The sequence below is a fragment of the Pelophylax lessonae genome (genome assembly GCF_965119305.1).
Source record: "Pelophylax lessonae genome assembly, chromosome: 12".
NCBI classification, from domain to species: domain Eukaryota; kingdom Metazoa; phylum Chordata; class Amphibia; order Anura; family Ranidae; genus Pelophylax; species Pelophylax lessonae.
The window spans coordinates 132,547,786-132,563,263 of NC_138779.1; the positions used below are offsets into that span (position 1 = coordinate 132,547,786).

Consider the following 15,478-nt stretch of genomic DNA (forward strand, 5'->3'; position numbering starts at 1 on the left):
TCGACAATATGATAATGTGAAAACAGATGTGAGATTCAGATGATATTCAATGATGGCGATGAAATCCCTCCACCTAGTGAATTTCCTCCTTACCCGGCGGACAATAGGTAAGTGCAAAATATAATGCTCCAAACGAACTCTTCATGTGACCACACCAAAATACTGTGCTCTTCACCACAGGTGCAAGAACCAAAATAGCCTCTTACCAGAACGATATCTATAACACGCTCTGTGATATCCCTGGTGCTGTTAATCTGCTTCTCTCCCTTCAAACAGGCACAGCAGGCCCTCCAAGGTTCATCAAAAGCTTAACTTGATCCTCTCCAGTAGAGACCTGTTTCTGTTCTTAGGAAAAAGTTGTATGTTCTGCTATGTCCTTGGAAGTCTGATTAATGAATGAGAGTGCCTGTGTTCAATCTAAAGGGTTTAGATTGAAAACAGGCTCTCTCATTCATTAATCAAGAAGGCAGAAGCTGTCCCAGTGCGCGGAGGCGTGTGGCGCAACATACGCAATGAAGTCACGACAATATCGGTAACCTCCGGGGCCGATTCCAATATATCGGGGAAAGTGCATATCGGCCCTCGAAATATCGAACTTTGAATGAGGTGCGACACGCCCAATGATACAATGTAAAAAGCAAGTTTATTCAAACATACAATGTCAGCAAGTAAACACAGACAGGTACCATATTATAAAGCAGATTTGCGATGTTATACATAGTATATTCATATTCAAGTTCAGTATTCCATAGAGCAATCCACGGTAGGCATGAAAATGCATCCTGGTAACCCGACACGTTTCATGAACAACTGTTTACTTCCTCAGGGTTTGATGCGATACATGGTTTCTAGGAAATAGACAGTTTGTACCATGTAATAAAGATAGTAGATAATGTTATGCTGATGCAAGACACTAAGGGGCCACCAAGGGGCCCATATTTACAAATCTATTAAAAGAACTTGCATGCTCATGATCCATTGGCTGCCACTGGGAATGTCTATCCCGGGAGCTGATGGCTCAATTTTGAGTGTCATGGCAAAGGCTGTGAATACTTATGTATATGTGATTTTTTTTTATTTTTAATAAATTTGCAAAGATTTCAAATAAACGTTTTAGGTTGTCATTATGGGGTATTATTTGTACATTTTGAGGAAAATAATGAATTTTATCAATTTTGGAATAAGGTTGTAACATAACAAAACGTTTAAAAAAAGTGAACCACTGTGAATACTTTCTGGATTGCCTGTAGTCAGAGCCATAAGAGTCTACCTCAAAGCAACAGTCTCTGTCAGGAAGACAGACTTATTATTTGCCCAATCCTATTCTCCGAACCTTACAAGAACATCCTGCCTTTGTGCATACCATCACTTGATGGATAGGACAACTCTTCACTAGAGCTTACACTCTACAGGAAAACTCCTCCTGTGCTTTTACACTCCCACTCCACCAGGATTTTGGTGGTTTTCTGCACGTTCTGGCATCAAGCCTCTGTTGCCCAGCGTTGTAAGGCCCCTATCTCTCACCTGGTCCTCTCTTCATACTATTTCAGTGTACCAATGTTCCTGCAGCCGCCTTTAGCGCAACTATCCTATTTATGTTACAGGAGAACTGTCTTTCTCTAGACTGTCCTCTAAATCTCATGAGTACATATACTTCTGATCTCCACACCACCAGTGTTACTGCATAGTGTTTAATGGTATAGAAGAATAGACTGGACTTTAATGGCAAAAAAACTCAAATATTTGGTTAAAATGCAGTTATTTAAATACAAAAAAAAAAAAATGTTTTTAAAAGTCATGTCATTGGTACCAACACAAATGGGCAACAAGTAACCATTGCTAGTAACACCATCAACCCTAAAAACTGTGCCAGAAATAGATGAAACATGTAACATGTTCCCAAAGGTGAACTTGTACTTTAGTACCTACTTTTGATAAAACGATGTTTAAAAAAAAAATACAATAAACTTATGATAGGCAAGTTCATAAACCTTTTGTTACTGGTCAGTAACGGCAAAAGAAATCTGAGCTCAGCTGGCTGTCAAGCATAGGAAATCCTTGTCATACCTAAAAATTAAATTGTTCACATAAACATCATGTTTTCTAGCTGTGATCTAAACTGATAAATATATCTGAAAAATGTGCAGTAGGGGCACAATGGTTGTTAATTTAACATCATCATACCTAGTTACAAACTAGTGGCAGTTTTACATCAGGCTGTTGAGTTTTTACACTTGTGCTTTTGGTAAATTTAATCACTTTTATATTATCGGTGATCATATGCACTTTTACAGTATGATAGTATCTTTTCATTTACTCCTTTTTTTCAGAATTAAATCTTCAGGAACCAAAATCTTCTGGTCTCCCTTCACCAGAACCACCACCTTGTAATTCAGTTTCTTTGACTTCTTCCCGGACTCTTGGTAGGAGCAGGGTTCGCCACAGATATCCCCATAATCAGCGCTCTCCAGGATCTCGACCCCTTCCGTCAGCAGGTAATCCTTAAAAGTGTCTGCCTGATGCAGTAGTTGATCATAGTTACAACTAATGTCATGTTCGTATGGAAGGGTGTTTATGGGACACATGTTTACACAATTTCAAGGATGCTACAATGTTACAAAACTGAACAAGTTTATTGGCATACATCTATTAGTTATTAGGTTATTATCACCTTCTGAAAGTCCATAATAATTTAAATACCAGTAGAAATAGCCACTTATGCTCTCAATGATATGTTTCTTTTTCTCTTTCAGGTAGCCCTGTTACACATGAAATTGTGACAGTTGGGGACCCTTTGCTTTCTTCTGGATTTCGTAGCATAGGCTCACGTAGGCATAGTGTCTCTTCAGTACCACAGCTTCAGAAGCCACGCTTGATTTCTCCCTCTCAGACTGACACTACAAAGACTAAACTACCTATTGCAGATACTATTACTATGACAGACCTCAAAACTAACAATATGGAGTCAGGCGGAGCCTCTTCAGCTCCTCTTCAGACTAGTTACTCACCAAACGATGGCCATGGAGTTTCCAAGGAAAAGGGGGACAAACAATTAGAAACACGGCAACCTAGCTCCTCAGAATTAATTGTAAAGGTCGCAGCTCCCAAAGTTGAAAAGGCAAAGTCAGCTGCTCACAGAAATTATGATCCTGCTACTAACCAAAGCCCTAAAACACATCAACCACAAGATATATCTATCCCTGATTTTAGCACAAGCAGATCCGGTACTGGAAAAGATGCAGCATCCTTTGTGTTAACTTCCAAAGCTACTTCTGCTCCACAACAAAATAGGGCAATAAAAAGGGAAAAGGATCAGCATGTAATATTTTCTCTCACAGAGAAGACGGTTTTCCTTGAAGAAGTCAAAGAAACTCCTATACCGGTTTCAGTGACCAAAGAAAAACTGCCAAAGTCAAAGAGTCTGGTTATGGACAATTCTCAAGAAAAATTTCCTGGGATATCTGTTTCTGACTCTGAACGCTCATCAGGGGAGGGCCAAATTAAAGCGGATACAAATGGGAAACATTCAGCGTTGGAGGCTGTCGGTTTCAAAGGGCGGTCACACAACAAAACAGAGACCACTGTGCACAGTGCAGTTACTTCACAGTTAGAGTCAACAAGTGGTGACTACTCAAATTCTAGAAATTTAAACCAACAAGCATTGTCTCCTGGCAGGATTACAGAGCTTCCAGATGCTGTGAAGTCCCAAAATAGCCCTGAAGGCACAGGAGAACTAGGTACAAACCATACTAGCTCCAACATGGACTCTGAGAATCAGGATGGCACTGCTTACCCACAGGACTCAAACATACTTCTCCAAGAAAGTACTAAAACCCAAGAAGGCAGCTCATATAAAAGGCGCTATCCAAGGAGGAGTGCAAGAGCCCGCTCTAACATGTTCTTTGGATTAACACCCTTGTATGGTGTACGTTCTTATGGTGAGGAGGACCTTCCATTTAGTAGCAGCACTCCAGGAAAGAAGCGTGGAAAAAGATCAGCTGAAGGTCAAGTGGATGGTGCTGATGACTTAAGTTCATCTGAAGAAGATGATACTTATTACTACAACTTTTCTAGGACTGTAGTTTCTGCATCTGGGGATGAAAGACTAACTGTGCGTTCCCTATTCAGAGATGAAGGAGACCGTCATAGAATAGCCCAACTTGATGGTGTTGATGATGGGACAGAAAGTGATGCCAGCATCAGTACCACCACAGGAAAATCTAGCCACTCTGGGAAAAGGGCAAATAAACAGAATGGAGCAGAAAAGCTGGCTGCATCAGAAGAACAGTTGGGAAAAGTTCATACTGGTAAAGGCAGCAAGGCTTCTGACACCAAAATGGACAGTTGTCACGCTGTGAAGCAAGATACGCTAGAGCCACAACTGAGCTTGGAAACTTCACGACGAAGTCATGGTGGAGCAGACAAAAATATCTTGGACACGTTTAATTCAGAGCTGCTGAAATCTGATTCTGACAATAACAATAGTGATGACTGTGGAAATATTCTTCCTATTGACATTATGGATTTTGTGCTGAAGAATACTCCATCCATGCAAGCACTAGGAGAAAGCCCAGAATCCTCTTCCTCTGAATTACTAACACTGGGAGATGGTTTAGGTTTAGACAACAACCGTGGGAAAGATATGGGCTTGTTTGAGGTATTCACACAGCAGCTTCCATCATCCGAGCCAGGAGATGGTGCTGTAACATCAGCAATGTCTGCAGAGGAGCAATTTGAACTGCCACTAGAGCTGCCTTCTGACCTTTCTGTGCTCACTACTCGTAGCCCAGCTCTTCCTAGCCAGAACCATAACAGATTAGGTGTAATCCCAGAATCCCAGTTGTCCCCAAATGAACGTTCCTTACTGTCCATGCCACCATCAGAAACGAGCAGGAAGAGGGTGACTGTTACAGAAAAGCCTGGGGCACCTGGTGAGCGAGATTCATCTCTATTATCGCAGAGTGTAGACAGGACAGCAGAGGGTCACATAACTGCAGATAGATACATGGCAGGACGTATGGAACCAGAACATATTTCCAGCCCACCATGTGCACAGGTAGATCATACAGGAAATCAGGAACTAAGACGAAATAGTGGTACCCCAAATCTGCAAGTTCCAGTGTCGCCCACTGTGCCGGTTCAAAACCAAAAATACAACCCAAACAAATCAGAAAGCCCAGGCACATCTCAGATGTCAACTAGTGCTGTACAGAGCACTTCAGCTCACCTTAAATCCACTGCAGAAAAGTTAGTAGTAGTTAATCAGAATATGCAACCCCTGTATGTCTTACAGCCTTTGACTGGTACTGTTACTCAAAAAATTCAGCTAACATCGTCTGTACCTTCTGGCTCGAGTCGCCTTGATGGGGATGTACCCGTGTTAAGTTCCGTGGGAGGAGGATTAACTTTAGCCACAAATTTGAGTCCTTCATTAACTTCAACGTTTCCACCTGTCAGCAAGGGTCTTCTTCCAGTGCCTCACCACCCACACTTGCAATCATTTCCTGCTGCCCCACAAACTACATTCTTGCCTAGTCTCACTAATCAGCCTTCAGGTCTTCTTATTGGAGTTCAGCCCTCATCTGACCCGCAACTTCTAGTTTCAGAATCCAGTCAGAGAGCAGAACTGAGCCGTTCTTCTAATGCTCCATCTACTGGTATGAATAAGAAAAGACAAATTTCTCGCTTACATTCTAAGAAAAACAAAAAGTTGGCACCTTCTGTTAGCCCAGGATTGAGGCATGCTCCTGAAGTAATTTCTAACATGACACTTATTAACTTCTCTGCTCCGCAACTTGCTGGTAGTTTACCCACGCACCCTAATTTGATTGACCTCGGCAGCCTCGGCAATACAGGCCCTCACCGCAATATACCGAATATTATAAAAAGATCCAAATCTGGAGTTATGTACTTTGACCAGACTCCACTGCTTCCACAAAGTGGGGTACCGTCAAACTCTGGCGAAACTGTGCCTGGTATTATTGGATTGGACCCTGGGCAGCTTACAAGCAAAATGCCTGCAATCGCTACTGGCTCACCAGTTCTAAATGTTGTGTCTATGCAGACTACTGCCACAGCTCCTCCAGTCACTGGTCATGTCACTTTAACTAGTCCAGGAATTTTGGGTCCTTCAGACATTGGACCAGTCAGTAACTTTTTAATAAAGACAAATCCACAGGGTTTGGGTATTCAGGACAATCATGTGACTCTCCCTCCAGGCTCTGGGATTTTCTCCCAGGGGCCAACTGCAGGGGCTATGGCAACTACCTCTAGCATATGTGTAGTGCCCACATCCCATTCTGTGGCTATGACACTGGCCCAGACAGTGAATGATCCTGACTGCCTATTTCCAGTTGCTCATAATATGAACAGACTTATCAGGACTCCAATTCTTCCTGATCTCGCTGGTAGTTCGGATCACAAGTCCTCCTCTGCGCAGCCACCACCTGACTCCGAAGGAAGAATAATCACTTCAACAGCTACTAGCATGCTTAGAACAGCTACAACTACACAGAAGACAAAAAGCAAGGGGAAAAGGCAGACCACAGGTGTGGACAAGATAACTAAGAAAAAACTTAAGACTTCACATTCCAGACAGAGCCAAGCTACAGTACAGGATGAGAACCAAGGTGGCAAACAGTCTGGTTCGTTCTCCTCAGGGTATGTTGGTTTTTTGCCTCTTCTTTTTAAACTTTTGCCCAGGCTTAAATTTACTTGTAATACCATTAATACAGTGAGTATAGAAAATAATAACCCCCCCCCCTTTTTTTAATAATCACATTTTGTTGCTTTGCAGCCTGAAATGAAGACACACAGTTTTTGTTTTATCCAGCTGTATTTACTTAATGCAACTTATTACATCCAAGTGAAATACTAACACCAACATATCAGAAAATAATAAAAAAAAAAAACGATCACAGAGTTGGAAAAAGGATCACCCCTTGTGTCAGTAATTTGTTGAAACACCTTTTGCTTTAATTATAGCATTTAGTCTGTTGAGATATATCTCTACTAATGTTGCACATCTAGACTTTGCAATATTTGCCCACTCTTCTTTGCATAACTGCTCTAGTTCAGTTAAATTTGACGGTGACCGTTTGTGGACTGCAGTCTTCAAGTCATTCCACAGATTTTCAATGGGGTTTAAGTCTGGGCTCTGACTAGGTCGTGCAAGGACATTCACCTTCTCCTTGAAACCACTGTGTGGTCATTTTTTCTATGTGCTTTGGGTCATTGTCATGTAGGAAGGTAAACCTTCCCATTGACAACTTTCTGGCAGAGGGCAGCAGATTTTTATTTAGAATTTGACTGTATTTTGCCCCATCCAATTTTCCTACTATCCTGACACGTGCTCCGGTCCCTGCTGCAGAGAAACACCCCATAACAGGATATTACCACCTCCATGCTTTACATTAGGAATGGTGTGATTTGGATGATGAGCTGCATTGGATTTCCGCCAGACATATTGTTTGGTGTTAAGGCCAAATAATTCCATTTTAGTCTCATCTTACGATAACCTCCTTTTCTCTATCTTCCATTGACAGACGCAGCTCTTATGCTTCTTAGACCATTGAGTTATGCTGCCCCCTACAGGAGTAGTACTAGGCAGGAAAAAAACAGTTTTCCATGCCTACGGGGACTGTCCCTATAGGCATAACCCCACACACCCTGCTCCAGCAAGCCAGTTTGTTTCTGCCTAGTGAAGGAGTAGTACCTAGGTTTCCTGCTGGGACTTTGGTCTCAGTTTTTTTATTCTTTTAAGAATATTTTGTTTTATTTTCTTTACTCACTTCTGCTAGTTAGTGTTTAGGGGGATTCCTCCTGGTGAACTACAAGCAATAGCCAGCTGAAGTTTCACACTGGATAATCTAGATCCTTAAGGTCTCCCAGCCTGGCCTGCGAATGTGAGCAGGTTATAGTCCCGCACTAGGTCACTGTGAGTGGATGTCTTGCTGGGATGCGACGACCTGGAACGCCGCAGCGTACCTCTTGGCTGGCAGCACCCCCACTCCTGGTGGGAGGTGGTCTGTCCAGAGCGGAGCCCACCCGGTCCATGGTATGGTGAGTAAATGCAACCCCCCCATATCCCTTAGTGGTTTTGGGGGGGGACGTGGGCCCACTCCTGGGGATGGTAGGACCTAGTAATTCCTACAAGATCCCCCTGACCTGTCAGGATACCTGGCCCTGTGCCCTGCCCACCTCCCCTGCCCTTATTGCAGTTTTCACCTGGGGGGCGCTATTGCTGTGGGGGGTGAAAACTGTACCTTTTCCTGCGAGATCTTGTAGATCCTCTGTGGCCTCCAATTTGGGGTTCCCTGACCGCATGGCGTTCCGTGGGGGCCGCCATCTTTAGTGTGGGCATAAGGAGGATTTCTCCCCATTGACCTGCATAGTGCAGCCATTTTCCCTGTGCTTCCCATTGACTTGCGTTGGCAGACATTTTTGTGTAGCTATGTGGAGCTACATAGGCAGCGTGACCTTTCACATTCTATCCAGGCTGATGTCATATCCTGTGACTTTCACTTTCACTTTCCTCCCTGCGCACTCTGGTATCTGCATATATTTAAGGGGGACTCCGCATACCCCGGTGATCGGCGGTGGGGACCGCGCTCAGCACTCTTAAAGAGACAGTACACCTGCTTTCCTTTGAAAAAATATGGAGTCCCAGGCAGTGGTTTCATCCTCAGACACCCTTAGTGCGACTACCGAACCTTCTGGATTGCAGTGGCTGGCCGCGATTTCATCAGCACTGGAAAGCCTGGCGACCAAGGTCGATTTTGTGATGAAAAAGGTTAATAGCCGAAAACGGCCACTGCCTTCACCGTCATCAGTGGGGTCCTTCAATACAGAGACTGATATGGTCGCTGCGGACGCCCCCATCCTTGAGGGTTCACTGTCCTCGCAATCGGGTGCATCAAGCATGTGCTAGTAGTCCCTAAGTGCTTTAAACGCGGTTATCTCTTTGCAGAGTCGGTTTTGAACCGTTGGATGGTACCGCCTAAGATGGATCACCCTGTATGCAGGTTGAACAAATCTACTATAGTGCCTGTGGAAGATTCCCTTGTGTACAGGCGGATGGAATCCCTTTCCCGCCACCTTCATGTGTTGGCGGGTTCAATCCTGAAACCGATTTTTGTGTCTGTTTTGGTATCAGACGGTTACAGAATGGCTAAGGGTTTTTAAGGGGAACCTAGATGCTGACTTAGTTTCCCCAAAGCTGTTGTTGGAACTTATGGACCAGATGGCCCAGGCCCTGGTGTTCCTGTGTGATGCGTCCTTGGAATGCGGCTCCCCTGGTGGCCAGAGTGTCGGCTGTGGGGATTGCCATAAGACGCATGGTGTGTCTGAAGAGCTGGTCGGCAGACCAGGCTTCCAAGAAGGCCTTAACAGATCTCCTATTCCTGGGAGAGCGATTATTTGGCGGCTAACTGGATGAGTTGATCAAAGGTCTAACTGGTGGGAAAAGTACTCTTCCTCAATCCTCCGTAGTAAGCGGGAGTCTTCTTTCACCGCTCATAGACTTTTTTTTTTTTGTGCCTCAGGGGCGCAAGAAAAAAGTAAGCCGTTCAGGGCTTCGGGAGGGGCTAAAAAGTCATGGTCAGGCAAGACCAGCCAGTCCGGTTCTGCGGGCAAGTCCTCTTCAGCATGAAGGGGTGCCCTCACCCATTTCGGGGGTGGGTGGACGTCTGCTCTTCTTTATTAACCCTGGACTTCCTTCATTCAAGACAAATGGGTTCACGAACTGATTCGTTCCTGGTACAAGATCGATTTTCGGTCCCTCCCAGCGGACAGGTTCAAATCTTCGCCTGTCTCCGGATCGTTTGAAGGATCTCCCTGGAACGCAGTGCAAGATCTCCTTGCTCAAGGAGTAATTGTTCCAACGGTTCCTCCGCAGGAACGCTTTCATGGTATCTATTCAAACCTGTTCACGATGCCCAGAAAAGTGGCCAAGGTGCGTCCAATCCTGGACCTCAAGGCTCTGAACCGTTTTGTGCGGGTGCAGAAGCTTCAAATGGAATCCATTCGGTCGATGGTAGCGTCTTTAAATCAGGGGATTTTTCGGGCCTCCATCTATATCAAAGATGCGCATCTACACATCCCTATCTACGGGGGACACCAGCGATTTCTCCGCTTTGCGGTGGCAGAGGAGCATTTTCAATTTGTGGCATTACCCTTTGGTCTCGCCTCCGCTCCCAGAGTCTTTACCAAGGTACTGGCCCCGGTATTGGCTTTGTTGCACCAAAAAGGGATTGCGATCCTGGGATATCTAGACGATCTCCTATTGAGAGCGAACTCTCACTCGGCTCTGTTGGGCGACCTGTCAATTACAGTTCAGACCCTTCAGAAATTCGGGTGGACTATCAATTTCAAAAAATCTGCTCTGACGCCTTCAGTGAGGTTGGATTATCCTGGGCTGACTCTAGATTCCGCCTTGGCGAGGGTCTTTCGTCCCCTGGAAAAACTTCCTAAGTTGCAGGGAGCGATCTGGTTGCTGTCGGACACCGATCTGTCCTCACTACGGACTTTTACAGAGAGCCCTGGGTCTGATGGTATCAACCTTCGAGGCGGTTCCGTTTGCTCATTCGGGATCTCTGCAAAAAGAGATTCTTGCAAAATGGAACAGTGATCCGCAGTCTTTAGGCAAAATGATACACTTGAGCCGACTAACGAGGTCTGCTCTATATCCTGGTGGATCCTGTCGCCAGCATTGTGTCAGGGCAAGTCCTTCCTACCACTGTTTTGGACGGTGGTCACCACGGATGCCAGCACCACAGATGCCTGCCTGTCAGGCTGGGGTGGAGTGCTGGGGAAGCTCTGTGCCCAGCGGACCTGGTCAACAGAGGAGTCTTCCTTACGGATCAATATTCTGGAGCTCAGAGCAATCAAGCTTTGCCTGATCCACTGGACGAATCGGCTACGCGGTTCTCCGGTTCGGATCCATTTGGACAATGCCACGGCTGTGGCTTACATCAATCATCAAAGGGGCACCAAGACTGTTCCGGCAGTCAAGGAGGTGGCTGAGATTCTGGTATGGGTGGAAGACCATGTTCCCGCTCTTTCCGCAGTCCACATTCTGGGTGTGGTGAATTGGCAAGCGGATTAGTCGTCAGGTGCTGGACCAAGGGGAATGGTCCCTTCATCCGGAGGGGTTTCATCTCCTATGTGTCCAGTGGGGAACTCCGGAGGTAGACCTGTTTGCGTCTTGTCTTAACAAAAAAGTCCAGAGGTTTGTGGCCAGGTCTCGGGATCCTCTGGCCAATGCCACAGACGCCTTGGTGGCTCCTTGGAGCCAGTATCAGATGATCTATGCCTTCCCTCCTATAAAACTCTTGCCAAAGCTTCTCCGCAGGGTGGCGGTGGAAGGAATTCCGGTCGTTCTGGTAGCCCTAGGCTAGCCTCGTCGGTCTTGCTACGCAGACCTAGTAAATTTGGTCGCTGATCCTCCATGCAGACTTCCTCTGAGGGAGGATCTGCTGTCCCAGGGACCGATCTTCCATCCTGCTTTATGGTTGCTGGCTTTAACGGCATGGCTGTTGAAGGGCAGGTGTTGAGAGATAGGGGTCTCTCTGAATCTGTGATTCCTACCCTGTTGAAGGCTAGGAAGGCAACTTCTAGGAAGATTTATCATCGTATGTGGAAATCGTACATTTAATGGTGTGAGTGGCTGAAGCTGCACCCTCGCTTGTTTTCTATAGCTAGGGTTTTGGCCTTTTTACAAAAAGGGATTGAGCAGTGGGCACTATCAAGGGTCAAGTGTCTGCTTTGGCTATTTACAAACCCGATTCCAAAAAAGTTGGGACACTGTACAAATTGTGAATAAAAACAGAATGCAATGATGTGGAAGTTTCAAATTTCAATAAATTATTCAGAATGCAACATAGATGACATATCAAATGTTTAAATTGAGAAAATGTGTCATTTTAGGGGAAAAAGAAGTTGATTTTAAATTTCATGGCATCAACACATCTCAAAAAAGTTGGGACAAGGCCATGCTTACCACTGTGTGGCATCCCCTCTTCCTTTTAAAACAGTCTGCAAACGTCTGGGGACTGAGGAGACGAGTTGCTCAAGTTTAGGAATAGGAATGTTGTCCCATTCTTGTCTAATACAGGCTTCTAGTTGCTCAACCGCCTTAGGTCTTCTTTGTCGCATCTTCCTCTTTATGATGTGCCAAATGTCTTCTATGGGTGAAAGAACTGGTCTGAAGGCTGGCCATTTCAGTACCTGGATCCTTCTTCTACGCAGCCGTGATGTTGTAATTGATGCAGTATGTGGTCTATCCTTGTCATGTTGGAGAATTCAAGGTCTTCCCTGAAAGAGATGACATCTGGATGGGAGCATATGTTCTAGAACTTGGATATACCTTTCAGCATTGATGGTGCCTTTCCAGATGTGTAAACTGCCCATGCCACACGCACTCATGCAACCCCATACCATCAGAGATGCAGGCTTCTGAACTGAGCGCTGATAACTACTTGGGTTGTCCTTGTGTTGGCCTTGTTACGGCAGAAGGGGATTGCAGGACTGGGTTTTCCTGGACGATCTGCTTCTGTTTGCAGAGTCTTTCACGGCTCTAGACTTGAACGTTACGGTGCAGGAGTTTGGGTGGACACTGAATTTTCAGAAATCGGCACTGTCTCCGTCCACAAAGCTGGATTACTTGGGTCTGATGCTGGACTCAATATCAGCCTGGGTGTTTCTTCCTCAGACAAAATTTCTGAAGCTACATGATGCGGTTTGGCTCCTGTTGTCCAACCATCGATCTTCACACATGCAAGTGCTGGGTCTGATAGTTTCCACCTTCGAGGCTGTTCAGTTTGCGCAGTTCCACACCAGATCTTTGCAAAGGGAGATTCTGATCAAATGGAACAAAGATCCACTGTCGTTGGACAGTCTGAACCTGTTGAGTCGGGGTTCGATGGAGTCTCTCCTATGGTGGCTCCACTCCCCGGCCCTACGTCTGGGAAAATCCTTTCTTCCCCTGTATTGGACTGTAATCACCATGGATGCCAGTCTGTCTTGATGGGGAGGTGTCTTGGGAGTGTGTTTGACCCAAGGTGTCTGGACTTGGGAGGAGTCCAGGTTACCAATCAACATCCTGGAAATTCAGGCGATCAGACTTTGTCTCAATAGATTGGATATTGATATACTCAATATTGCAGGGACGCCCTGGGCGGATACAATCGGCCAATGCTATGGCTGTGGCATGTGTCAATCATCAAGGGGCACAAAGAGTGCCCTGGCGGCCCGGGAAGTGGCCAGCATCTTGAGGTGGACAGAACGATATGTTCTGGTTCTATCTGCTGTGCACATTCCGGGGGGTAGAGAATTGGCAAGCCGACTATCTCAGTCTGCAGATGTTGGATCCGGGAGAATAGTCTCTTCACCCGGAGGTATTTCATCAACTGTGTCTTCGTGGGGGACCCCCGATATAGACCTGCTGGCTTCCCGTCTCCACAAGAATGTGCAGAGGTTCATGTCAAGGTCTCGGGATCCTCTGGCCGACACCGCAGACGCCCTGGTGGCCCCTTGGGGTCAGTATCATCTGTATTTTGGGTTTTTCAGAGCCACAAGCAAACACAATGGTGATTTCCAACTTCCAGTCTGGGCCAATTCGGACATTCCTCTCATGTGTAAAACATCCTCTTTTGCTGGAAAACTACTCGGAGCCCCTACTTTTTTAATCAGAGGTCCTAGAAAATACGATGGTGAGCGTTGCATATTTTTATGTCACACGATATTTGCGCAGCAGTTGTTCAAACACAGTTTTTTGGGAAAAAGTATATTTTAATGAATTTTAGCCACTTCTGGACCAGAAAGGTTTTACCCCTTTAATGACCAGGCCATTTTTTGCAATTTGGCACTGCGTGACTTTAACTGGTAATTGCGCTGTCATGCAATGCTGTACCCAAACAAAATTTTATGTCCTTTTTTTCCCACAGATAGAGCTTTCTTTTGGTGGTATTTGATCACCTCTGCAGTAATTTTTTTATAAAAAACATCCTATAAACTCAACTTTTGTCATACATGTAGGCTTAAATGTATTTAGCTACATGTCTTTGATAAAAAAAAAATATCTCAATAAGCGTATATTTATTGGTTTGTTGAAGATTATAGCCTCTACAAACTATGGTGTATATACTGGAATTTACGCAGCTTTTACTTTGACTGTCTATCTCATTTCCTGAAGTGATAAAATAGCAGGGCAGTACAAAATCCCCCAAACTACCCCTTTTTGGAAAGTAAACACCCCAGGGAATTTCCTGGGGCATGTTGAGCCCATTGCATATTTAATTTTTTGTCACAGGTGGTTGAAAAATGACAAAAAAAAACCCCACAAAGTTGTCATTGAAATGATATATTGCTCACGAATGCCATGGGTATTTGTGGAATTACACCCCAAAATACATTCTGCTGCTTCTCCGGAGTATGGGGATACCCCATGTAAGACTTTTTTATCCATTTTCAGAAAGTAGGCACCCTTAGCTATTTGCTGAGTGGCAGGTGGAGTATTTTGCAGATCTTGCTTTTTGTCATAAAGTTTTGAAAAAAGAAAAAAAAAAAATGTCCTTTTTCTTTCTTCATTTTCCAAAACAAATGAGAGCTACATAATACTCAATATGCCTCTTAGAAAATATCTTGGGGTGTCTACTTTCTGAAAAGGGGTGCTATCTTGTCATTTCATGGCCTCCAAAACTGTGATAGTTAGTGAGGATTTATGTCCTTAGAAAGCTTGAAGGCGGTTTTCAGGCTTCTATACCTGGCTAGACTGCCAAAAAGTCTCACATGTGGTATCCCCGTACTCAGAAGAAGCAGAAGAATGTATTTTGGGGTGTCATTTTGTTTGAGAAATATATCATTTAAATGACAACTTTGTGTAAAAAAAAAAAAAAAAAATGTTATATTCCTGAAACTTGTGGCAAAATAGAATATATTCCATAAATTCAACATGCCTCTCAGCAAATAGCTTGGAGTGTCTATTTTCCAAAATGGGGTCATTTGGAGAGGCGGGGGGGGGGGGGGGGGGTTGTGCTATCTTGACATTTCAGGGCCCCTGAAACTCCTAGGTCGTTAGGAAGTAAAATAAGCAATGTACACAGAAAGGCTCCCAAAAACTCTAAACGTGGTATCCCTGTACTCAGAAGGAGCAGCAGAATGTATTTTGGGTTGTCATTCCACATATACCCACCCATGGCATATGTGAGCAATATATAATTGAGTAACAACTTTGTGTAAAAAAAATAAATAAATTTTAATTTTCCCGAAACCTGTGGCAAAATATAAAATATTCCATGGACTCAACATGCCTCTCAGCAAATAGCTTAGGGTGTCTACTTTACAAAAAGCGGTTATTTGGGGGTGTTTGAACTGTCCTGGCATTTTATGCCCAATATTAGAAGCTTATACCACACATCACCCACTCTTCTAACCACTTGGAGACCAAGCCTTTCCTGACACTTTTTGTTTACATGAAAAA

General features: G+C 44.6%; 1 protein-coding gene across 1 annotated transcript in view; it reads left to right on the top strand.

Moving 5' to 3' along the window:
• KMT2A (lysine methyltransferase 2A) overlaps nucleotides 1-15,478 on the top strand; it is a 342,071-nt gene that overhangs the window by 254,932 nt on the left and 71,661 nt on the right. Inside the window, exons 26-27 of the mRNA XM_082273407.1 lie at nucleotides 2,331-2,495; nucleotides 2,754-6,660. Of these exons, the coding sequence (XP_082129533.1) occupies nucleotides 2,331-2,495; nucleotides 2,754-6,660 (4,072 nt within the window). The remainder of the gene's footprint in view (nucleotides 1-2,330; nucleotides 2,496-2,753; nucleotides 6,661-15,478) is intronic.